At 45.1% G+C, this 26784-nt stretch overlaps 1 protein-coding gene across 24 annotated transcripts in view; it reads right to left on the reverse strand.

Annotated features, from left to right (window-relative positions):
* The window catches only part of FAM120B (family with sequence similarity 120B), a 95004-nt gene that overhangs the window by 55138 nt on the left and 13082 nt on the right, over positions 1-26784 (reverse strand). For 17 of the 24 annotated variants that reach the window (XR_001430830.3, XR_001430829.3, XR_001430828.3 and 14 more), the window contains exons 3-5: positions 23643-23823; positions 10996-11097; positions 2304-2476 (exon numbers count right to left, since the gene is read on the reverse strand). Coding sequence is in view for 18 of the 24 variants with exons in the window: in XM_053221938.1 (XP_053077913.1) it covers positions 2304-2476; positions 10996-11097; positions 23643-23823 (456 nt within the window). In the remaining 6 variants the exon portion in view is untranslated. The other 7 variants (XM_053221943.1, XM_053221941.1, XM_053221944.1 and 4 more) reach the window with 7 other exon arrangements.

The following is a 26784-nucleotide window of genomic DNA, read 5'->3' on the forward strand; positions in this document are numbered from 1 at the left end:
CTGAAAAAGTAATTCAAACTGTGTGTCCCACAAGTTACTGTCCATATGCACACGGTTATTAGGAAGAAAACACACGAATGTTTCCGGATGCGAAGCTATAGCTCTTGGTTATCCACCATTCCCAGTCCCCACTATGGCCCGCTCGCAGCCAAAAATGTGAGCTGATAAATGCATGTGTATGTAATAAATACTATCAAAAGAAAAGCAGTTTTACACTTAAAAATCTATCTTCTGCCATTTATATTTCTAAGTCTGGTACAAATAACGGAACTTTCTACTCAAAACAGTAATGCAGGGTGCCTGGGTGGCTCACTCGGTTGAGGGTCCGACTCTTTGATTTTGGCTCAGGTCATGATCTCACAGTTCGTGAGATCAAGTCCCATGTTGGGTTCTGCACTGACAGTGCAGAGCCTGCTTGGGATTCCCTCTCTTCTTCTGCCTCTGCTTGTCATCCCCACACTCTTTCTCTCAAAATGAATACATACACATTAAAAAAAAAAAAAAGCTTTAAAAAAACCAGTAATGCAAAAACTAAAGTTTACACTGGTGCATGTGAACCCAGTAATGAAGCAATAAACTCTCTGTGAGTTATTTAGCTATATCACATTTTTACAAAATGCAAAATGCAGAACTAGCTATAGACTGGCAGAGACAAAAGAAAAATTTAGAGAAGAAAAAGAAAAATTAGTGTAACGTGCCCTTGAAATGTAATTCCACGATAAGAGTAAGTTTTTTTTTCTTCATTTTTTTAATCTGTATTTATTTTTGAGAGAGAGACAACGTGTGAGGCAGGGAAGGAGCAGAGAGAGAGGGAGACACAGAATGCAAAGCAGGCTCCAGGCTCCAAGCCGTCAGCACAGAGCCTGACACGGGGGTCGAACTCATGAACTGTGAGATCATGACCTGAGCCGAAGTCGGACGCTCAACCGACTGAGCCACCTAGGCGCCCCAAGAATAAGTTTCTTAATGATAATCAATAATTCATAAAGTGAATTCAGGTTTGAGAAATAGTCATGTAACTTTCTACTCCAGCCCAGTAAAAATCTGATGGTTATGCCAAAGAAAGAGACCCAAGATCTGTCACATCGGAGCCCAGAGTAGAAGGTAAGATGGCTCAAAGGGGTTGAGAATACGGGAGGTCTAAGTGGGCTAAAGAAATAGAGAAGTGATTGCAAAGGCCTTTTTTTATTGTTGCTGTGACAAAAGTGAGACAAAAGTCATTTAAAAATAATACAGACAAGGAAGGGAAGTGGGAGAGGGAGGGATCCGGTCCTTCCTTCACTGAGGTGTCTAAACATTACCCTGCACTTGGGCAACTATTAAAAAGGCAAACACTGGGGCACATGGGTGGCTCAGTCGTGAAGCACCCGACTTCGGTTCAGGTCATGATCTTGCAGTCTGTGAGATCAAGCCCCGTGTCAGGCTCTGTGCTGACAGCACAGGAGCCTGGAGCTGCTTTGGATTCTGTCTCTCCCTTGCTCTCTGCTCCTCTTCCGCTTGTGCTGTATGTCTCTTTGTCTCAAAAATAAACCTTAAAAAAATTTTTTTTAAAAAGGCAAATACCTTCATGCGCCTTTATAATTCTCACACATTAAGTGTAAAACTAAGGAAACAAACCGTCCAACTTGTTGAGGAACACCAATCAAGACCTAGCACTGCACCCTAACTCGAGGCCTCCAACCCCGGGTTTATCTGGGCGAGGAGGACACACACTGTGACGACAGTGATCCTAGTGGACACTTTATTGGGCCCTTCTACAAAACACATTTCATGTGTCCCACAGTGCAATGCCCCAGTAACCCCAGGGAGTAACCATACCTCGTCCCAGACTGGGATAGGGAAGTGCTTAGTAAACATCTGGAGAGGAGTGAGCGACTGCGACTTGGACAGTGGAAGTAAGCTGCCAGCAGCCCTGGGCCTTCTCACCACAACCCTGGACCCCAGGACGGGAGCCACCTCGCAGACAGTGACAGCCCCAGGGGAGGCACCACATGAGTCAAAATGCTTGGAAAGCATAAGCAAAGTGAAAGCAGGTTCCCTCACCTGCGAGGTCTCCCCAGCCTCCACTAAACTTACGTGCATTGTAAGCCTCCAGGTCCGACAGCAGACAGGCCTCTGACGTGTGTGCCAACACGGAACCCGGGTTTTAGTTAGAGAACTGCGGGGGGCTAGCGCTCACGGGGTAGATGCTGGAAAGTGGCACGGGAAAGAGTCCGTAGCCGCACCCCAGGCCCCCACCTCCCACAAGGCAAGGGCAGGAGTGAGGAGCCACTGCAGCACCCAGGGTGAGGAGCTCAGGTTACCTGCACGAAGAGGTAGGTCAGGAGGCAGCACAGCGCTTTGAAGGGATTCTCCACCGCCTGCAGCTCTTCTCTTGAGGAGGAGAGGTCGAAGCAGCCTAGCAGCGCGTCCAAGCGCCGGGCTTGTATCCCCGCGTCTTGGTTCAGCCACAGTAATTTCAAGTTAGGGGTTCCCCCTAGGTAAAAGCACAAACTCCACTTATCATTACCCTTTGCACCACCAAGTTATCACATGCTTCTTGTAGAAATACAAGAAAAGAATAAAAGACACAAACCTCTTCTCTTTCTGACATCCTTGGGCTTTAGGGCTTAAAGAGCTAGAAAGTAAACATGGACAGACCTACCTGGTTAAAAGAAACAAACCCTAAAAGGCCAACACAGATGTACTTCATCGAGAACATTCTTCTTTTCTTAAAGGCTGTGTTTTGAGGGAAATGAGGGCTTTTTTCCTACCTGCGCTGCATCCTGCATTGTGAGGAGTGCTTTTCAGAGTATGTGTCAAAGGCCCTGTCTCAGGGTGTGAGAAACAACACAGCCACACAAAACGCTGCTGGAAAGGCCACCCACTGACCCTGTTAGCGTGTTCTCTTATTCCCCTAACCAGCAGTTTCCAAACTTGAGCGTAAAAAGAACCCGCTGCAGAGACAGATATAAATGTAAAAACCACGTTTTCCTGGGTCCTACATGCAGAAAGCCCGCTCCACCAGCTATGAGAGTACCTGGAGTGTGCACTGAACAACCTGCAGGCTTGGGTGCAGGGCATCTGGGGACCCCATGCTTTCCAAAGCATGTCCCTAAAACTAGTAAGCAGAAATTCCTAACATAATTTTTAGTGTTTCATTTCTATGTTTTACATATACATTTAAATTATTAAAGTAAAATAAAACAAAGAGACAGCCATTACTCATTTCCTTAAACCACAACAAATGACAGTGTGAGTCTGCAGGAAGGACAGAGGCCTCGCTGGTGCTGGCAGACAGAGCTACAGATTCCGGGCCGAGCCAGGTCCCTGTACGGGCAGCTGCTGGGCATTTCTGTAGGGTCATGCCTGAAAAGCCAGGACAGCTGGGGTCTAAAACCCAGTAACCAAATGGCATCAGAATTAAATGACTCAAAAAGGAAGCTCTTTTTTCCTTATACTGCTCACAGTATTACTTAACATTCTCAGTTGTGTATTTCCCACCATCAAAAGTGAAACAACCGAGCAAAGTCACTTGCATTTCTGAAATGGCTGAAGTGTTTCCTCTATCAAAAAACATTTATCATTATTCTGGGGAGAAAAAAAAATCATTTTTCTCTTTCAAGACTGAAAATACTAAAGATAACTGGCAAAAAAAAACACCCCAGACCCAATCTCCCGCACTAGTTAATAAGACAGAGATACTACTCCAAGGTGATCACAATGGTCAGTCATGACTTCCCAGAAACACGCTTTTCAGGGAAATAATCATCTTGCAGCGACAGCAAACCGTAGCCCATGGGCCAAATGCACTTCATCCTGTTTCTGTAGGCCCATAAACTAAGAATGGTTCTCGGGGGTTTAAATGACCGAAAAAAATCAAAAGAAAAATATTTCTCAATGTGAGAAAATTACATGAAGTGCCAATTTCAATGTCCCTAAATAAAATTTTATGGAAACAGTACCACACTCATTCATTCCTGTGCTGCCTGTGGCTCCCTGCGCAGTCTGAATGCAGAGCTGGGTAGCAGCACAGAGACCACATTGCCCCCAAGGTCTAAAATATTTACATCTAACTCTTTGCAGAAAAAGTTTGCCAAGCCCTGATCTAAGGTAAGGGATGAATATCCCATTATCAGTTATTTCAAATATACTAAAGTAGTTGAAAAACATTTTTTCTGACTCTACCCTCCCCAAGTCATGCATTGTAAAAAACTTAAGAAAAAATAGCATAAATAAAATAAAATAAAAATAAAAATCATCGACAACCCTGTCACTCAGATATAGCCATATTTTAAAACATAGCTTCTGGTCCTTTTTTCAGTGCATGTAAAGCATCTACCCACCCAGCTAAGAGGCCAAGTCCCCATTACAGTGCAAGGGGATGAACAATGAAAGATTTTACTTGTGTTTCATTTGCTTACACATAAGAGTTTAATACAGGAAGAATGAGCTTCATGAGATATATTTAGAGCCAAGTATTGTGGCAGTAATGAACATGAGATGTTCTGAACAGTGGGACATGCTGATGGCAGTTACTCCCACGCTTAGCATCATCTGGGAATTTGTTAAAACTGCCAATTCTTGGGGTGCCTGGGGGGCTCAGTCGGTTAAGTGTCCGACTTGGGCTCAGGTCATGATCTCACGGTTCGTGAGCTCAAGCCCCACACTGGGCTCTGTGCTGGCAGCTTGGAGCCTGGTGCCTGCTTCGGATTCTGGGTCTCCTCCTCTCTCTGCCCCTCCCGCCTGCCTCTCTCTCTCTCTCTCTCTCTCTCAAAAAATAAATAAATATGTATATTTTTTAAATTACCAATTCTTGGGGCCCTGCCCTAGGCCTCCTAAATCTAATTCCAGGGGACAGGGGGCAGCAATCTTTTGTAACATGCTCTCCAGGTGATTCTGGTGCAGGCAAAGTTTGAATACCACGAAACAGCTAAGAAATAATTTACACAGACAAAAATAACTTAAAAAAAAAAAAAGCTAAAAAATCAATTACATAAACAAGAATAACTTACCAATAATTAAATTGGTTCTTGAGGTCTAATGATAAAATAGATTATAGAAAACTACCAGTTTGAAAAATCATGTCCTGGGGCACCTGGGTGGTGCAGTCGGTTAAGCATCCGACTTCAGCCAGGTCACGATCTCGTGGTCCGTGGGTTCGAGCCCCGCGTCAGGCTCTGGGCTGATGGCTCAGAGCCTGGAGCCTGTTTCCGATTCTGTGTCTCCCTCTCTCTCTGCCCCTCCCCCGTTCATGCTCTGTCTCTCTCTGTCCCAAAAATAAATAAAAACATTGAAAAAAAAGAAAAAAAAAGAAAAAGAAAAATCATGTCCTCAGAAATTAGAGAATTTTAATCCTAAATTCAATCAATTATTCAGTCAAGAAATAGGCACTGAACACCCATCTATCTGCATGTTAATGTAGGAGGTAAGACACCGCCACAGCCTTCTCCAGAACGTGAGGGTCTTTGTCTTTAATACAAGACCACGTATTCTGGAGCTGTCATCATTTCATGCCACAAGCAGTACTCGCTGGGCTGTAAGGGGACCCTCTGATGACCCCATGTAACAGCTGTAATTATAAGGTTGGTTCTCTTCCTAAGTACTACCCATAGATTTACTCCTCAGTTGATACATTTCATCATCTTAAGCCATAAAGGGTGAGTTTCTTTGAAGGATCATTTACATTAGTTCTCTTCTACTCGTAAACTGATTCTAGTCAAAGTGGTTTTTAACCTTGGTATGATAACCCAAGAGGTTGGGCCTACCTAACACAAAAGATACTGTTAGTAATTTCAGTTTAAGGTGCGCCCAAGTGGCTCAGCTGGTTGAGCATCTGACTCTTGATTTCGGCTCAGGTCATGATCCCAGGGTTGTGGGATCGAGCCCTGCGTTGGGCTCTGTGCTGAGCAAGGGGCATGTTTGGGATTCTCTCTCTCCCTCCCCCCAACTTGTGCACTCCCTCTCTGAAATAAATAAAATGAAAGCCAAAATTAAAAGAAACCTAATTTGGGGGCACTTGGGTGGCTCAGTTGGTTAAGTGTCCAACTCTTGCTTTCAGCTCAGGTCATGATCTCATGGTTCATGGGGTCGAGCCTCATGTCAGGTACCATGCTGATGGCTTGGAGCCTGGTTGGGATTCTCTCTCTCCCTCTTTCTTTGCCCTTCCCCCCACTCATGTACACATGCTCTCAAAGTAAATAAACTTAAAAAAATTATTAAAAAAAAACCCACGAAACCTATTTTGATCAGAATTTTCAATTCTGATCAGCTCAGAGCTCCTCTCTTTCCACCACAGCCACACACACACACACACACACACACACACACACACACCCCTCACTCCTGGGGACAGACAAGACTGTGCCAGAAAAGATCAAGGGTGGCCCCTATACTTCCCCCAGAGCTCCATGGGCAGCTGAGATGTTTCAAAGAGCCACAGACCTAAAAAATCAATCTCATCTTTAGGTCATCAACTAGCGTCACATCTAAAACACATCAGCTTCAAAAACCTACTTATGTAACTTGGTAAAAGATTTTGTGTGAACAGATGGTCAGGAAAGCCTAGGAACCCTCCGGGGGACCCGAGTCCACAGAGGTGGGGCAGAGGGCTAGGGAAGGAAGTTGCTTCTGTGAATGGCAAGGGTGAAGACCTTCTCGAGAGATACCTGGACGACCCACTGCTGGCAAAGGGCTGCTGGCTGCACCTCTTGAGTAACAAAGCAATAGAGCAATGGTTCTGTTTGTGTTTTTACAGCAGTGGACACGACTGAGTAAAGACACTCTTGAGACTCTAAGCCATGGCCATTGTGTACACTTTTTATATGGAAATATGTATTTCAATAGCTGTGTCTTAAGACTTATCTTATGGCTATCTCCCTTGCACATCACTAGGGTGATAAAAACCACACACCTGTCTGGTTTGTGCCCACTGTCAGGATGTGACTGACGAGGGTTCTCAAAGTTAAATACATCTTATGTCTCATGTTTACCTGGGAAGACTTTATTATTTATTAGTTCATGAGTTTGATTTACATGAATATTTGTTTAATAGAGCATTCCTGGCCAAAATAAAACAAAATTAAAATCCCTGAGGACTCATATGTGAACTGAATCTTCACTACGGCTGGGTAAACTTCAAGAGCCTATTTATAATGAGGAAAAAAAAATTCATTCAGCTATAAACAGAGCAGAATGCATTAATAACATATTCAGCTCTAAACGTACATGGATGAAATGTCTAATTTCACGCTTGCGAAACGACAGTTATACCACATCTACCTAATGCACTCAAAATACAGTGAATGTGGCTATAAAAACCAGTGTGAAATTCAACTGTTGGCTTATGACTCAAATGTGTATTTGTAACACATTATCCGACAAATCTTCAAACTATTTTTACAAATGGAAAGAAAACCACAACTGAGGTTTTAAACCCATTTCTCTCTTTTTAAAAAATGTTTGTTTATTTATTTATTTATTTAGGGAGAGAAAAGCATGTGCACACAGCAGGGGAGGAGCAGAGCGAGGGAGAGAGAGAATCCCAAGGAGCCCAGCACGAGGCTCAATCCCACAAATGCGAGATCATGACCCATGCTTGTATCAAGACACCTCACTGACTTGAACCACCACGGCCCCCCAAACCCATTTCTCTTGATCCAAGATCTCAGGTAGGCAGTTCCAGAAATGGGCCATCCTGTCATCACCTCCTCACCTGGTGTGCACCCGATGGCAGCTGGGGATTTCTACTCACCACCCATAGAAGCTGCCAACATTTGACAACTTTCTTGATCTGCACCCATCAGGTGTCAAGATGAAAAGTGTCAACAGTACATAGAAGAGAGGCTGAAATTAGAAAGCTTCACTACCACTTCCCAGCAAATGAGACATGAGTTAAACACAGCCCTTCTTTCAGGAAATGTACCATTTCATGTCATTTCACTTTGTAAAAGTCTTCTAAGAGGACCTGAAAGATTTTGGTGAGTAAAATGTCCTTATATAGCCAGGAATACTAAGTTTATTTACTGATTCTTGAACAACACTTGAAAAAAACTGCAGGTAGACAAATTGCCAATTAGAAGTCTATAATCAGCTGTCCCAGGTTTCTAAAATAAGGGTATGCTTATGGGGACTGAAAAATGACAATGTGGGGGAGAAAATCACTACTACTTTGTCTAAAGAAAAAAAATCTCCAATTCTGGAGATAAAAATGCTATTTCTCATGCCTGCCTATTGTTTGCTCCAAGACTCATTCCACGAAATGCGGAACACTGGTAAGTGAGGAAGAAGAAAGAAAGCGGGTTGCATGTCCCCAGACTCTTCAAGAGCTGTGTCTGGGGAAAGGAAGCTAGATTTCAAGGTACACCCTTCTTGCATCATTGGAAACAGCATGTCTCATGATATGTGGTGAGATAAATGAGAGCTGTAACACGTAGCAACACGTGATCCCTGTAACACAGATTAGGCACTCGCACATACATCTGACTGTCTACAACCTGCGCGCGCGCACACACACACACACACACACACACACACACACACGGGACATCTGACTGTCTAAAACCTACATACACACACAGGGGACATCTGTCTACAACCTGTACACACACACACAGGGGACATCTGACTATCTACAACCTGCACACACAGGGGAACACAGGAAGATCAGTGAGCAACCTGAATAAAATATGCCAGTGATGACATTTACTTTTCTGCTCCCTGACTGGTCAATTTTAATTCTTTCTCCTTTTTAGGTAACCTCTGCAATTTTTCTCTCCCCTGTTTCCTTTCCATTTTGTTGAAAAATATCTTATGATTTCTGTTTTATTTAAGAAAGCAAGCTAAATCAAATGTGCTGTTAGAAGAAAGCCTTTAAGAGAAAAACACTCTGGTCTCTCTACCAGGAGATTCACTGAAAATATAACATTTATGGAATCAACCTGATTGAAGCTCTCTCAGGAGAACAAGAAAAATCAGACGTGTGTCCTGAGGTGACACTCCTTCCACCGACAGCACTACTGGCCTCACTTGGGAACAAGGGCTCTGATCAGACCTCAGGGGCATTTCACACCCACATGAGAGGCACCTACAGGTGTCAAGTCTTCTGATGTAGGTGTAAGGAAAGCACCGGTCAGAGGATTCCATGGTTTTTAACCACATGTAGTCTCAGCCTCGAAAAACGCCTGTCACAGAAGCATGGACAGTCTGTTCCTCCATTTTAGTTTAAAAGCCATTTGGCATGTTTCCTCATGGATACAGAAAAGTATTTAATATTAAAGAAAAAATCTTGTTAAAAAAGCAGCGGCGGGGGCGGGGGCAGGAACGCCTGGGTGGCTCAGTCGGTTAAGTGTCCGACTCGATTTCAGCTCAGATCACGATCCCAGGGTCATGGGATGGAGCCCAGCAGCGGGTTCCAGGCTGACAGTGGAGCCTGCTTGGGATTCTCTCCCCCCTCTCCCCTCCTCTGCCCCTCCCCCGCTTGTTCTCTCTCTCTCTCTTTCTCTCTCTCCCCCCTCCCCCACTTGCACATGCTCTCTCACTCAAAAAATAAATTTAAAATTTTGTCATTTTTGTATCATTAACACAAGCATAAACAACCAGAGCGACTCATGTACATTATCAGCAACGGAAGCTCAGGACCACTTCCAGGTCACTGGCAATGGGGGACAAAGGAGCCTTTCAGACCCGGCCCTCTGCAGGAGCTCTTCCTAGAGCAGAGCCCGGCACGCTGCCCCGCGTGGGTCTGCATCACAGGCAGAACCTTGTGGGGCCAGTCATGCCAAGGAGACTTTTTGCATAAGCCCCAGAAGGAGTCTCTGTGATAATTTTATGACTTCCAGAGTTTATTTTAGGGAGTGGCCTTTAAAACTAACTCATAATATAATGACGAATAGCCAAACATTCTCTTTAATTCAAACCGTTTAGAAAACTATAATAATCCCTTTTCATATTATTTTTGGAAAGACACAATAAGATGGAAATAATAAAACATTTCTGAAAAATTATTTTGGTTATCCTTTCAAAATATTTCTTGCTGTAAACACAAATGTCAATTCATCTTCATTTGTTTTTTTGATAAGTACCTTTTTAGGTGTGCATCTATCACTGACTGAGAGAATAAGGAAATATTCTGTATAATAACTTGCCTCGCCTTCTCCCCCAGTACAATTCTATTTAGAAGAAAAATACTTTGCAGTGCTCACATCCTTATTTGGTAAACTACAGGCCCATGTGATTAAAAATAATAGTGGCATGAGAGAATTTAATGCATACAAAAACGGATTATCAAAATTTTAGAACATATTTGTTCTCTGAAACAATGACAAGGGACACTAAAAATAAACCCTCACCCTCCCCCCCCCCACCTTGGACCTGCCTCTGTGTAGAACACCACCTGAGTCATAAATCCATGCTCTTTTGTAGGTACCAAGAACTCACAGGAAGAAAGGACTTCAGCTAATTTCTAGGTGACTTTGTTTTTCCTTCCCTCCCATTAAGGGTTTTAAGATAACGCTCGTGGAAGGAAAATCTACTTTTCAGCTGAAATAACTTCCCTTTCTCTTCCCTTTTCAGTTCATCAAAACACACTTCCAGGGGTAGGGAGGAGACAAGAGTTAATTTAATCAGAATATCAAGAACCCAACCCTGTGAATTTGGTGGACATTTACTGAGCGATGACCAGGCACGAGGCCTGGGGATCTCTGGCAGCAATGGGCTCAGACCCACAGCCATGCTCCTCTCGGAGTGGCTCGCTCTCCCCTAGTGTGGGCCTTGAACAGAGCACAGGTGGGGTGAGGCAGTCAGGCAGCAGACTGGCCCAGACTGTTCCCAGCTGTCGAACGCCCTTTCCTCTGCTATGTTTGAATGTTGTTAGATACACTCCTCTTGGGCCCAGGGTTAAAATGAAAATTGGCTTAAGCGCAGTTCTAGAAAAATATGTTTCCACAATGGATCCATTACTGGATTTGTATCAAATGGTGAACAAATTTGATTTATTGAAACCAAAGCTGTCTGTACCTGGAATGTTCATCTGCAGAGGCCTGACGAGGTCCGGGTGCCTCAGTGGGTTCCCAGAGTACACAAACCACTCCTTGACAGTGGGGCAGGTGCTGGCGCCATCTGAGTAGAGACAGCCGGATCAATAGATACGCATGAGTACCGACACGCATCACCAGGCTAACAGTGAGACAGACCCAGCTCCCCCGGGGACCAATTTCAAGCTGGTGAGTACAGGGAGTCCTTACATCCAAGGTCACTGAGAGGGACCTCAGGCATCCAACAATTAGTTCCCTACCCTCCGATCCCATTTCAACAAGAACAAGAACCTCTGGGGTGGGAGAGCCGGCAGGATAACTTGGGTAAGTAAGCAATGATGGAGGGCAGAAGTAACCACTTAGATGGTTCCTATAATGTCCTTCCTTTTGGGCCCTCACACTGCTCCACATAGCATTTAGTGAAACCTGGGAGGACAGTCCTTTCTGGTCTTCAATCTACTATTTAATGCAACTATCAAGACTACTATGACATTAGACAATTCAAAAAGCTGGTAGGAATAATATAGAATGAAGGCATTTCTGGGACGCCTGGGTGGCTCAGTTGGTTTAGAATTCGACTCTTGATTTCGGCTCAGGTCACGATCCCAGGGTCATGGGATCCAGACCCATGTGGGGCTCTGCGCTGACAGTGGAGCCTGCTTAAGATTCTCTCTCTCTCTATCTCTCCCCCCTCCCCTGTTCATGTGTGTGCTCGCTTGCTCTCTCTCTCTCTCTCTCAATAAATAAATAAAGCAAAAAATAAAACAGGCATTTCTGTGTGCTGGATTATTAACTGCTATTAAAAATTCAGTTTATGGGGCACGTGGGGGGCTCAGTCAGTTAAGCGTCCGATTTTGGCTCAGGTCATGATCTCGACCTTTGCAAATTCGAACCACACTCAGACTCTGTGCTGACAGCTCGGAGCCTGGAGCCTGCTTCAGATTCTGTGTCTCCCTCTCTCTCTGCCCCTTCCCCTGCTCACATCTACCTCTCTCAAAAATAAATAAACGTTTGAAAAAGAAATTAGAAAAAAATTCCGTTTGTTTTCTGTTCTACCTTACTCCGTAAGCAAAGGTGGAAGGTGGCTCTCCTACCGCACACACTCGCCTAGCTTGGGGTCTCCGGGCTGCTGTCTCTTCAGCACCCAAACCTCCTGCCTCCACGCCTGCCTCCCCTTCCCCAGGGCCCTCTTGACCACCCCCTGACCCTCTGAGGTCTGGTTTCCTTCCCCACACGGCCCAGCCCTGCTTAGACTGTCTTCAGACTCACCCCATCCAAGCCACTGTCCATGTAAATGCAGGCTTTTTGGCTTTTGCTTTTTTACAATGAAAGTTAGACCAGGCTGCACACCCTAAATGGAAATCGCACAATAAAGCCCAAGGTGCCAGCATAAGAATGTAGACCTGGGAGCACGTAGAGCCCCGCAGCCCCCGCCCCAACACACGCCCTGTGCCCTGGCGTCCTCACCTAGATCTGCGCACGGCGGGCCTGCAGCACCCCTAGGTCTCTGGCTCACCAGTGCCTGGGGTTGCGTGCTGCTCGGCTGGGCCCCCGAGGACTCCAGCTCTGGCTCACATCCTGCTCCCCGGCTACAGCACCTCCCATCCTCCACCCCACCATGCCCTTTCTCATCTCCACATGTGGATGTGGTCCACACCCCTCCCCTCGCCCCTTCCTCCACTCAAGACCTGTGTGCTTCCCCACCACAGTTCTCTGGCCGACACTGCACGTGCCTGCTTACTCCCCTCACTGCCCACCCGACCGAGCTCCTGGTACCAGGAGAGAGTCGTCGTCACGGTCCCAGGGCAGATGCTTACTAACTTTAATGAACACATTCAACTTAGCCTAAATCCCACACATACAAAAAGAAAAAGAAAAAAAGAAACTCTGAATAGTATTCTTACGGCTGCTAAAAAAACAAACAAAAACACCCAACCCACTGTCTACGTAATCCTCTTGGCCAAGGTATTCACCACCCTAAAAAACAGTCAGCTGAGCGAATGGTGTTCTAAGCCACTATTTCCAAAAGGAGAGCATTCTCTCACACCCAAGACAAACCTCACCGGCTTTCGGCGTCTCGCTGGATGAGGACACTCAACCACCATCACACGCCTAGTCTGCCGACTGTCTCCTTAGCAAGACTGAAACATTTACAAAACCACATTTTATGTCATCTTTCATCTACAACTGCTCCAAATCTCTACATATAAGGGTTTGGGGTTGACTTCTCAGAGTTTTAATTCCAAATAACATGAGAAGAAAGCAGTTTCATGATAGGCACTGGTATCCTTTATTAAACAACACCAGGTACATTTTCTTTTATTTCCTCTCCTGTTAAGACCTAGAGAAGTCAGTTTTTGGACACATATTCCAAGAGAAATGCCACACAGCAGTCACTTACTCAGCTACCATCCAGGAAGAGCTGCCCAGCCCAGTGAGACCAGCTCAACAGGATCCATACACCCTGCTTCTGTGCAAGGCACGCACTGGGCCAAAGACCAGCAGAGACCCCGGCTTCCCCCTCTTCTCCAGAATTCTCATCAGCACAGACAGGAAATTCCTTCTTTTCTCCACGATTTAGGCCAGTAGGGTTAAGTCCACATTAACCCTTAACAAAGTTTCTCTTAATTAACAAAAGAACAAAAGCTTTTGCTTTTAAGGTGATTGACTTAAACCCAATGAGTTTCATTGACCACACAATACAGTCACGGAACAAGAGTGAACCACGCTGCTGAAAATGCAGTACCTGTCAGCTACTCACCACACAGAGGCTTGAATATGAAAACCCGCAATTTCTATCACATAACAAATTAGCTAGCCAGAGGATTAAAGTTAAAGCCGCCCTGCTGATCTGAACTTTCACTCCCTAAATGAACTTTTATCTGAAGCTGTGGGCCAGGATACAGGAAGGGACAGAGATATTAACATGAGTATTTTTCTGAGGTGCAGGGCAAGTAAAGGAGCATTAAATCACTTTGTGGGTTCTGCCCCTCCCCGCGTGAGCTGCTGGGCAACAGGGACACCCAAGGTGCGTCCTCACTTCCTTCCTCTATCATGAGAGGCCACAAGGGCAGTGCACGGTAGCTAGAAAATGTCAACATTTACAAGAATTAAGTTTTATAGTCTGGTTAATGACTTTTCCAAACCTAAATATTCAGATGGCAGCATTTTCACTTTTATTCAAATTATCCCTCTCACAGACGCGGTTAAACTCCGCAATCCTTCCAAAACCCAGAGCTAGATGTAAAGTGTTACCTGAGATCCTCTTAAAAGAAACAGATACTGCTGAAAAATCCTAGGGGTTAGCCTGTTATCTGGGGTGCCACATAATTTCAGAGATTTTTCTATAAAACTCCTTAAAGAAAACAGAGGCAATAAACTCTTGGACATTGGTACGAGCGATACTTTTTTGGATCTGTCTCTTGAGGCAAGGGCAACAAAGGCAAAAATAAACTATTGGGACTTCATCAAATTAAGAAACTTCTGCACAGTGAAGGAAACCATCAACAAAACCAAAAGGCAACCTACTGAATGGAAGAAGATACTTACGAACAACATATCCAATATGGGGTTAGTATACAGAATATATAAAGAACTCCTACAACTCAACACTAAAGAATCAAACAATCTGATTAAGAAATGGGAGAGAGGTCCAGAACAGACATTTTCCAAAGACATCCAACAGACATCTTTCCAAAGATGGCCAACAGACACATGAAAAGATGCTCAGTGTCACCCATCATCAGGGAAACACAAATCAAGACCACAATGAGATGCCACCTCACACTTGTCAGAATGGCTAGAATCAAAAAGACAAAAACAACGAGCGTTGGGGAGGACGTGGAGAAAAGGGAACCCTTATTCACTGTCGGTGGAAGTGGAAACTGCTGCCACCGCTACGGAAAACAGTATGGAGGCTCCTCACAAAACTAAAAATAGAAATACCACGTGATACAGTAATTTCATTTCTGGGTATTTACCCTGATAAAAAGAAAACACTAATTTGAAAAGATATGTGCAACTCTATGTTTGTGGCAGCGTTATTTACAACAGCCAAGATATGGAAGCAGCCCAAGTTGTCCACCGATAGACCAATGGATAAAGGTACACACGCAAACACAGAGAAATTATCAGCCAGCCATAAAAAAGAATGAAATGCTGCAACAACAAAGATGGGTGTAGAGGGTCTTATGCTAAGTGAAACAAGCCAGATGGAGAAAGACAAGTACCATATAATTTCCACTGGTACGTGGAATCTAAAAAAAACCAAAACAGATGTACAAACAGAAAGAGACTCATAAATACCGAGAAAGCGGAGGTTGCCAGAGACGAGGTGGGGGGTGGGAAGGGTGGATGAAACAGCGGAAGGGGATTAAGGAGAAGACTTCCAGTTACAAGATAAATAAGGCACGAAGACGAAAGTACAGCGTAGGTAATGTAGTCAATAATGTGGGAATAAGCTTGTATGGTGACAGATGGTAACCATACTTATCATGCTGAGCGTTTTTTAATTTATATAAATGTCGAATCACTGTGTTGTACACCTAAAATGAATATTGTATGTCAACTAGACTTCAATTAAAAATGTTAAAAATTAAAAAAATAAAACTCTGTTTAACAGGAAAAACAAAATTTCAGAGGTTTTAATCTGGCATGCACTTTGCAACTACAGCAGAAACATGGGCAACAATTCGGTGTGTCTGAATTGAAATGAAATAATCTTCTTAAATGACTAAAAATCAAGAAAAAGAGAAGAGGAAATTAAGTTTGGTAATGCCTAAAAGAAAAGGCTGATTTCTCAGACTTTCGACTTGCTAGGCTGCGCGTGCAAAGGAGTGAAGAACTTGAGAAAAGTTCTCTGCTAGTTTAAGTCCCTTCACGCTGTAACATTTTATATGGAAAAAGGAAAAAAAGACATAATCAAACTTGGTCTTCTGCTACTCCCAAAGGACGGACACACGGCTCCACTGCGTACGATCTTCTGTATGTAACGAAGACACCTCTTCTCGGAGCAAAGTTGTGGAAGTGTCCACACTGGCAGCCCCTCCCCAGGAAAACTCTGCCTTGCTTATGCCCACCGCTCCTCCGCAGGCGTGTGCTGGGGCAGCGGCGGGCAAGGGGCGAGACAGTGAGGAGAAGCAATGTTGATCACAACCTCTCAATTACTGGGACTTCCAAGTTTGATAACATCCCTCAGGCTTTTTTAAAGAAAGGGATCTGTCCTTAGGGTTCTGTAATATTTTTATACTGCTAGTTTAATCTATGCTTATATGTGGCCTTAGTCCTGAAAAAGTTAAAAAAGTTCCCCAAACATACTCTCTTGTGTACACGTATCTAGGATTTTAATGAGCCGGTGGCCTGGACAGTGACTATTTACCCACGGGGCTGGCTGCCCCATCAGGAGAGCACCAGCCTCCTCCAGCTGTGTGGGGGTCCCTAGAAGGGCGCTGGGGGAGAAGGAGGGCAGAATGGCAAGGGAAGAGTGTGACCCCCCCCCAACTGCAGACGGCTGCCTGCGTGCACGGCTCTGGCCGGCCTCTCCGTCGGCGGAGCGGTAAAGGAGGACACACTTTGCCTTTGCTTCGGCACCTTCCTGAGTTTTTTCCATTTCCTAAAACGTGTAAGGCTTCACAGTGATGTAAGCTAAGCTTTTCATTAGGAGACAGTCAGAACCTGAAGTAAAGTGAGAACGGGCATGAAGGCAGGATGGGAGGAGGCAGGAATGACGGCAGCCGGTCTGGGGCCGTGACACCACCTGGCCGTCTGAACAGCACACAGTTGGCCAGGCAGAATACACGGAGGAGAGCTGCCAGCCAAGCACCCCAATATAATCAGAGGAGGTGGAGTACCCAACGGACCAGCCATCCGAGCTGTACCCAAAACTGGGGACTCTGAAGCGCCCGCCTGTCAGTCCAGTGCTCGCGCTTTTGGGCTCAGGCCTCCGGTGTCGGCGGCTGCGCAAGTTTAAGACTCAGGGTCTACACCTGTGGGGTGAGAGGCGCCTTTGGTTCTAAATCTCACTTCAGTCAAGTGGCTCCCACCTGCCAGTCAGACTGGGCTCAGAGAAGGCTGCTCGCCTGTGGGACTTGAAAGCCCATCACTCTCTCTCCTGTGTCTGCAATTCCACCGTTACAGTCCTCTTCTGAGGAAAGCTTTGCTAAGTGGAAATACTCCTGAAATGGTCATATTTTAAACATATACTCAAAAATCAGATCGCAAATCACCTAATTTATACCAAGAATCTGCAGGGCACAGTAAAATGCCACCTGAACAGTCTCTGCTAGCTCAGCTGACAGCAAACAGGGACAAGGGACATCAGACAAACAAGCCCACAAACAAACTGTGACGAGATCAGAACAAACATACACGGTCCTTTTTTGATAAAGGAATAAGGGAGGAATTTGGGGGAGGTAGTTTTTAAGGGCATAAGGAACAAACAGAATTGATCAGAATGGCCTGAGCTAGAAAAAAGTAAAAGTTGTACCTGTCAACATGGATATAGTTTCTAGAGCAATGCAAGTAGATGGGACCACTTGGGTGTAAAGGGGTCAAACGCAGTGTGAGGACCTCCCACATATGCGGGTCGGCAGAGAGCAGGGGCTGGGGGAGGAAGGCCGGGAGGGACATGGGCCATCGACGTGGGGTCCCAGCAGAAAGCTCACTGCCAGGGAGGAGCTGGCGGACAGACAGTGTCTGCAGAGAGCAGACAGGTGGAGGACTCACTGGGGCACCAGGCCTTGATGGAGAAAGGAAGCAGAGACGGAAACTTTTCCATATGTTGACAATGAAGTGGTGAAATGTTCCCACAGCGTAGGAAAAACAAACCAGGAATTAGAAGATTAAGAAACACAGAATATCATCCTAGGAAGTAAAACATCCATTTCTTAGCAGTTCTAACAACAGAAACAGAGATAACAGAGAGGAGAAAAATTTGTAAACATAAAGGATAAAGAAGCTATCATTAAAACTTTGCAGAGAAAAGAGAGGCACCAAAAAAGGAACTAGAATCACACTGGCATCACACTGGCGCTGACTTCATCAGCGCCCCCGATACTAGAGCAGGGTGGGAGGTGGCCAAGGAGGGGGCAGAGCTGCTTGGCCAGTGTTCCCACCGACACCTCTATATCTGGACAAATTTCTTTTTTTTAGTTTATTTATTTATTTTGAGAGAGAAAAATATTCATTTATTTTGTGTGCTCACGAAAGCAGGGGAGGGGCAGAGAGAAGAGGAGATAGAGTCCCAAGTAGGCTCCGCACCATCAGAGTACAGCCCTATGTGGGGCTCGAACCCACAAACTGCGAGATCATGACCTGAGCCGAAATCAAGAGTCGGACGCTTAACTGACCGCACCACCCAGGCGCCCCTGGACAAATTTCTGAAGCCACTGCATTCTCGAGTTGGACAGAGGCCTGTGCGGACTGCGGCCTCGGGAGGGAGAGCCCGAGCAGAGCAAGAAAGTCTCTGAGATGAGGAGACAGAGCCTGTAGATCAAGACTGCTAGGACAGCTGGGAACGCAACACACAACAGCAAAGACTTGGCCCTATGCAGAAAGGGGCTCCCAAACTCTGCACGGAGGTCCTCGTTGAGAACTGAGCTCTGTGTTTAGAGCAAAACTCAGGGAGGCTGGACGAGACAACTACTGACCAGCCCCACTGAGCAACCACCAGAGCCTGCACAGAGCTCCGTGACATCAGAGTCCTACCAGCCAATGTGCAGAGACTTACTTCATCAGGCACCTAGCACTCAGGTGACAGCCCAGGAAGGCCAACAGTCAGGAGCTGGGCCACTCCAGCTCTAGAGTGAAGTTCCCACAGACCCATCCTAATAAAGCGTAAAATTTAAAGGATCAGGTAAATTAACTGCCTGACGGACCACAAGACAATACCCTTCAGTGATCCAAAATCTTCTAGCTTACAATCTAAACACAATGGATATGAGAAAAGCAGAAATACATGAGAATAAGCAGAACCCTGTGGCCCTCTTATAAGGAGGAAACTCAGTAAACAGACCCAGGACCACAAATGATGGGGCTGATGGGAGTTAGTTAGTGGACAAGGACTTGGAAACAGCTCCTATGAATAAATTTAAGGTTTTAAAGGCAAACGTGAAGACAGGAAAAAAAAAAAAAAGAAATGGAAGATTTTTTAACAGCAGCTGAAAAACACAATATCTGAAATAAAGATTTCACTGGATGGGTTATAGCAGATTAGATGTTACAGAAGAAAGGCTCACAGAACTTGAAAACCAAGCCAACAGGAGATACCCAAATCAGAGCAGAGGTAAGAGGCTTAAAAAGCAAGTGCTCCTTGGTATGCAAGGAGCACATGAGCCGTAAATCACGCACGTAAGCTGGAGGCCCAGTGTGAGAGGTGAAAGCAACGAGACAGAGAGCAATGTTTGTTGATGTAATGCTCACTTTGTTTCAAATTTGATAGGAAATATAAACTCACTGCTCCAAGAAGCGTGAGAACCCCAAGCAGAATAAACACTGAGGGTACCACTCCAAAGCTCAGTTAAACAAACTGCTGAAACCAGTGCTCAAGAGAAAATCTTACAAACAGCCAGAGAGAAAAACACTCATTACAGATGGGGAACCACAGTAAGAAGGGCCACTGTCACCACATGACAGCCAACACAAGCCAGAGACAACATAACGTCTTTACAGTGCTGAACAACAAAAATACCTAAAATTCTATGTACAGCAAAATTACACTCCTGAAATATAGATATTTTCAGTGAAGAAAATCAGGAAATTGAAATGAGCATGATAAGAAATGTAAAAGCCAAGTTCTCTAAAGGAAGAAAGATGATACTAAAGGAAATTTGGATCTACACCAGAAATGGTAGACCTAAGACTTCTCATTTGAAAACTCTCAAAAGCAACTTACTATTGAAGATAATGGTTGGAAAATTACAGCTGGTGGGCCAAATCTGGCTTGCTTGTTTTTATACAGTTCGAAAGCTTAAAATCTTTTCACATTACTTCAAATGACCAGAAAATTATCAAACAAAGTATATTCTGTGGCACAGGAAGATAATATAAAATTCAAATTCCGTGGCATGAGACAAGGAGATTAAACGTTATTGAAACACAGCTAACTCGCGGAGCTCCACCCTGTCACGTGTGCGCGACAGCAGCAGGGCTGTGTGACAGAGACTACAAGGGCCCTCAAAGCCCAAAGTATTTACCGTCATCAGGCCCTTGGCAAAAAAACTTTGCCAATCCCTGGTTTAAAGTAAAAATAAGAATCACATATTATGAGATTTAAAACCTATGCATAATCTCAAAAGATTATACATTATAGGTAATATTCTTGACATGACCAACCATTTCTGTGACTCTCTCAAAAAAACCAAAATGCAGAGACGGAGACAGACAAGCGGCCAACAGGGGACAGAGCCAGAGGGCAGGGTACAAAGTGATGGCATGAGAGAGTTCCTCTGTGGCGATGGACCAATTCTGTATCTTGACAGAACAGAACTGCATAAAACTATACACACATACAAACAAATGAGTGAATGTAAAAAAATGGTAAAAGTGATAAAAATTGTATTAATGTGGGGCACCTGGGTGGCTCAGTTGGTTGAGCGTCCAACTCTTGGTTTCAGCTCAGGTCATGATGCCAGGGTCATGGGATTGAGCCCTGCGGCAGGCTCTGTGCTGAGTGTGGAGTTTGCTTTAGACCCTCTCTCGCTCACTCGCTCTCGCTCGCTCTCGCTCTCTCTCCCCCTCTGCCCCTCCTCTACTCATGCTCTCTAAAAAAAAAAAAAAAAAAAAAAAAACAAAACAAAAAAACATACTAATGAATTAACATATACTTTACTACAGTCATCTTTGGGGGGGGAATTGGGGTAAGGGTACATGAAAGTCTATGCACTATAAAAAGTTTAAAAATGTACAGAAGACACAAAACAATAACAGCAAAAATGATGGGGAAAATTAAAGTTCACTGCTATGAGGTTTCCACATCAAACATAATGCAGTATCGTACTATCTGAAGGCAAACTGTGGTAACTTAAAGGTGTATACAGCAGTATCAGGCAAAGCCAACTTTAAGACAAGGAGTATTACCAGATTTTTTTTAAGGGAAATCCCATAATGTTAAAAGGGTCAATTCACCACTAAACATAACAATCCTCAACGTATACGCACCTAACAACAGAAGTTCAAAAATATCTGGAGCAGGGGCGCCTGGGTGGCCCAGTTGGTCAAACACCTGCCTCTTGATTTTGGCTCAGGTCATGATCTCACAGCCATGAGACAGAGCCCCGGGTTGGGCTCCACACTGACAGCACAGAGCCTGCTTGGGATTCTTTCTCTTTCTCTCTCTCTCTCTCTCTCTCTTCCCCCACCGTGCCCTGCTCGTGTACACACATGCACTCTCTCCCTCAAATAGTAAATAAAAAATAAAACTTTTAAAAAGTTAAAAAAGATATCTGAAGCAAAAACTAACAGAACTGAGGGAATAAATAAAAACATTCACAGTAACATCTGCAGATTCCAACACTCTTCTCTCAAGAACTAAGCACAAGTCAAAAGAAAACTGGGAGAACAGCCCTGTTAACACCACTGACACTCCTGGAGCAGCAGCTGCAGAACAGACGTGGTTTCCAACACACGTGGGATAACAGCTAAGCAAACAACACAGAACACGCTCCATTCTCATCACCGGAAGTAAACTGGCGGTAGCAACACTGTATGTTCACGTCCTAATAATCTTTTTTTTAGTAATTTATTTATTTTAAAAATTTACCTCCAGGTTAGTTCACATATGGTGCAACAATGATTCCAGGAGTAGATTCCTTAAACCCTTACCCATTTAGGCCATCCCCCCCCCACCACCCGTCCAGCAACCCTCAGTTTGTTCTCCATATTTAACAGTCTCTTCTGTTTTGTCCCCTCCCCGTTTCTATATTATTTTTGCTTCCCTTCCCTTGTGTTCATCTGTTCTGTGTCTTAAAGTCCTCATATGAGTGAAGTCACAGGATATTTGTCTTTCTCTAATTTCGCTTAGCATAATACCCTCTTAGTTCCATCCACATAACGTCCTAATGATCTTAACTTCATGTAGAAAGCCACAAAGTTGAAAAGGAAAAAAATAAAGATCAATTGTGAGGACGAGTTCCTATCTTCACAGAAATTTTTCCTGTTATTCTGGTTATGTAATAAAGGCATCAATATGGCTGCAAATAAATCACACTAACAAAGTCTGAAATTTTAGTAAACTTTATACACTGGAACTGAAATGTTCTGTAATGTAAAAATTCTTTCATGGTTAAGACACTTTTTTTTATCATGGGAATCAATGTGAAATCACTCATGTGAAGAGTGAATATGGAGAGAGAATCACATAAGAAAATAGAAAAAATTACTTAAACAATACCTGGTCCCTAAGTTTATCCCGTAGGTTCTTTTGCTTCTGTTTTTAAATTAGCATAAGCATCTTTCTTGTGTCTTTCTTAGGACCCACAAGCCTCTGAAGCCTGACAGCACACACGGGAAAAGGCAGTATGTCCTGGGCAGTGCCGGGAATCTAATAAAACTGGATTCAAAGAACTCTGCCACTCCATCTCCCACCAAAGAAAAGAATGATTACAGCATTTTAATCTGACAATTCTGTCACCACCTTTAGGTCAGGTAAATGTTTACTTTCCGGAATAACAGAATAATACTAACACCAATACTGTATTGGTATGTTTGGAAATAATGGGAGTTTAGGCAGAAGGACCAAAGACACGCTTTTATGGGGACCCTGCTGCTTCTATCTCCAGTCCTGGTCACAGTGTGAGAGGCCCCGTTTCTCATCAAAGCACTCTCGAGTCAGACAGCAGTGTCCCAGGAGGCCTGTCTCGGGGGAGCAGGACCTTACGCAGGAGGTGACCCATGTGTCATGTGTCCCTAGTCTCTACTATGAAGTGCTCTTCTCCACTCATGATGCCCCCCCAAACTGCTCCGAAAAGAGAGCGACAGGGTCTAATTAATTTTATACCTGGCGTTGAAGGCCCCCAGATTTTCTGTTCTGGTCACTGACAGTCCTCCCCCTACACAATTGTTGCTACTGCACAATGAAAATATTGATAGGAAACGACAACTACTCTAAAGGAAAATTTCGTTTATACTTTAAAACATCATGTACTAGATTTTATGAAATTATTTTATGAAAATCACATTTTGAGGGGGGAGTAAGTAGGCACTGTCTTCTAATAATAAACATACCCCACACTCCTGCAGGAGAAAAGGGTTTTCACATTTTTAAAAACCACCAAACCTTCTAAGGAAGAAAAATACAAAACTAAATATAAATAAATTATTATATGAATTATTATTATAAATTATGAATTAATAAATTAAATATAAATAGATAAAACATAAGATTTTATAACAACGATGCACTCTTCTTTTAATGAGTACTGATCAACCGTTTACTAATTAGAGAGAGATGCCCCCTGGCATTTTCCCTTAATGCCGTACAGATGTGACTGGTATTCTCAAGGACAGATTTTAAAGACAAACAAACCCCTTTCCAATCGTCTCCGCGTCCCGAAAGAATGCATTCCGCCTCATTTGGCCCGTTTCTCAGACTCCAACTCCAGAGAGCACTGCTGCTAAGCGGCCCGCCCCACTCACCTTCGCCGCCCCCCAGCAGGAGGGAGTAAACGCGCTGGCGCACGGGGCGGTAGACGAAAGCCTGGCTGGGCAGAGCCTGGTCCAGCGCGTCCTCCAAGGTGTTGCTGCATTCGATCTCCCCGCTGCTCATGATGTTGTACACCAGGTAGCTCTCTGCCCGGACGTGATGTGCTCTAGCAATCTGTTCAAAATTCAGATATGACTGGTTTCTCCTTGAAAACAAAACAGTAACCTCTGAAGAGAAAAAATCAACATCCCTGTATCACATGCCAGTGTTTTTAGGCTCTCGGAAATGGAGCAACCGTCCCTCAAGCTCATGACATCAAGCTGGCGTCTCTGTTTTCCTTCCTCGGGGCATCTGGGCTCGAAATCGTCTTAGTCCTCCTCCACCTCCAGCCTCCCAATCACCAGCAGACTTAGCACACAGCGTGTTGTCTGCCCGATGACAGGCATTACTATGAAAACGTCCGACTGACTTCGGCCCATTCCTCCCCTCTCCAGTCCACCCTCCACAGCACCCACAGCCTGTGTTCTTAGAAGAAGGTCCAGCCACTGCCCTCCCCAGAGCGTCTGAACGGCTACCACAAACCTTCACCCTAACATTCAAGGCCCCGGTGTCCTCTTTCCAGTCCACCAACACACCCGCTACAGACCACTGCCATGCGGTCACAGTGGAACAGCTCCATTGTTCCTCAGGCATAGTCAAGCCTTCCCCAGCCTCACTGGGGCTCCCGGAAATACACCCCTTCTGGGCCTCCCCACCCCCCACCTCACAAGCCCCTCTCCCGTGACGGTTCACCTCAAGTGGCACCCTGTCTTCTGCTCCCAACTAGAACCCACCTTCCCTTGCCTAATGGTGCTTCAGGCCATACACAACTGGGAAATGAGCGTGGGTCGGGAACCAGCAGGGGCCGGGTCAAGACGGGAAAGGCAGAGAGCCCAGGGTCATGCTGCCTCGTACTCCACACGAGTCCCGGGCTGGCTGAAAGGCAGACCTTGCCCTCCTCTAGGCACTGAGGTACCCTGCAGGCTCCACTTCTGCACTGCCGTCCTTTGCCCACGTGCCTTTCCCTGTCCTGTCCTTCAGGCAAACTGCTACGGTGGCTCCAAGTTCTCTCTCTGAAGCCAGGCCTGAGCAGGAGCTGACCAATTCTTCTGAGCTCGCACTTCTAGACTACTGACCACGACCAACCCGCCTCTCCCCATGCGAGGGGGAGCACAGATGTGATCTTGTAAAGGGTCAAACTTACAGTTAGAGGCTTGAGTTCAAAGCTAGGGTCTGCCAAGTACTGGCTGTGTGACTGCAGGCAATGTCATTTAGCCCTTTCGCAACATGTTCTCATGTGAGGAGGGAGGCAAGCGTGTCTACCGAGAGCTGCGTGACAATTAAGGCCGGCGATGTGAGGCACAGCCTCCAGTAACTACAAACAGCCGTACAAAGATACGTCAGTGGAGAATCATCTCTGCATGGTCCGTATTAAACTAGCATTCTCACATCCAGCCTCATGATAAAACCAAACCAAATAAACAAGCAGAATCAGATTTAGGTCTTCTCTGTCCACTTCCCTCACTTCGAGTGGAGTCTGCTCGGATGGTGTCCAAGTCTGTGTTGAGAGCAGGCCTTTCCCCATGCGTACCTCTCCTTCTCTACTGTCCAAGCACACTTCCACCTGGGGTTCAGATTCTGCCCTCCCTCCAATTTCTAACCCACGTTCTTTTCCTTCCATGAAGCACCTTTTAAGGATGCTTCCAGGTAGGATAATTTTAACTCCTTAATACTTTTTCACCTGTAATTCTCTTAAAGTACATATTGCATTCTACTTTTTACCGTAATTTTTTATGTTACTAAAGGAACTTATCTGCTACAATGTATGTAATGGAGGAAGAGGTGAAGGACTTCTCAAGACAGGAGAACCCATGCAGTTGTACGGGACGGAGGGAAGGAGCCACCAAGGGAAAGGCCCTAAAGGTACGAGAGAAAAGGAATACTGTCTTCAAGATTCAGTGAGACACAGTGTGATGGGCACAGGGGCTCAGCAGTGGGAGGAACAAATGAGACCCTGCCCTCGCGGCACCGTCCCGAGCATGACATTCCAGTGAGGCATGCGCTACAGCAGGTGGGTGGCTGGTCAGGGCTTCTCTGAGTGAGTGACCGCCCAGATGGGACAGAAGACTAGTAGCCATGAAGCAGCAAAGGGGCAGGGGAGGTTCCCAAGAGGCAGAGGAGCACATGCCGGGCCATGACAGACAAGGGACTGACCAGGCTAGAGAAGTGGCGGTGGTGAGGTGATGGCAGGCCGTGGCCTGCTTAAGGCTACTGTTTCTACCCTAAGAGTTACAGAATAAGGCTTCATTTCTGCATGCAGCATGGCCAATGGACTAGAAGGGGCAAAAGTCTACACGGAAGAGTTGTCAGCCATTCCTGAGTAATTCAGACCAGAGACCACATATGCTAGGGTGATGAGACTAACTGACTGGGTACAAGTAACAAGACAGGGAGAGAACAGTTACCAGGAGTGGTAATTGCTAGGTTTGTAACTTGCGCACCTGGAATGGAAGATGGTGACACTTTGTTAGGAACAACGGAAGGTTTGTGGGTAAGAGACAACACGTGTAACCCCCCTAGCCTCACACGTAACACGTGGTTAATCAATAGCAGTCCTCCGTAAAACCTCTGAAGGGCTCTATGTCACTTTCAGAATTAAGTCCAAACTCCTAGTGGGGCAGGTAATAATCTTCCCAATCTGGTTACATTCTACCCTTTCCAACCTCTCTCCCCATGGCTCCCCTCAGACCCTGTCCTCCAGCCTACTGTTCTACCACGTGCCCCAAAGCAACAAAGATCTGCTTATTCAGAACAAATATCGGCTCTCATGGAGGTCTGGTTCCACTCTAACTCTTCAGTAACTTCTCTCTGTACTTAACCCACAGTGCCCTCTCCTTCAAATTTCTAGAGCTCTCTTCTAGAACAGGCATGTAACAATATCCAGCATACTTTATAATGTGAGTTTCCATATGCATTATGTCATACTTCCTAACTACATTGCCCTGTTCTGTATCCCCCACAGTGCCCTAACTGCTGCAAGTAGTCAATAAAGATTCATGACAAATCCATTAATGGATATACTTTCAATCATGACAT

The sequence above is a fragment of the Acinonyx jubatus genome, chromosome B2 (assembly GCF_027475565.1).
Source record: "Acinonyx jubatus isolate Ajub_Pintada_27869175 chromosome B2, VMU_Ajub_asm_v1.0, whole genome shotgun sequence".
NCBI lineage: Eukaryota > Metazoa > Chordata > Mammalia > Carnivora > Felidae > Acinonyx > Acinonyx jubatus.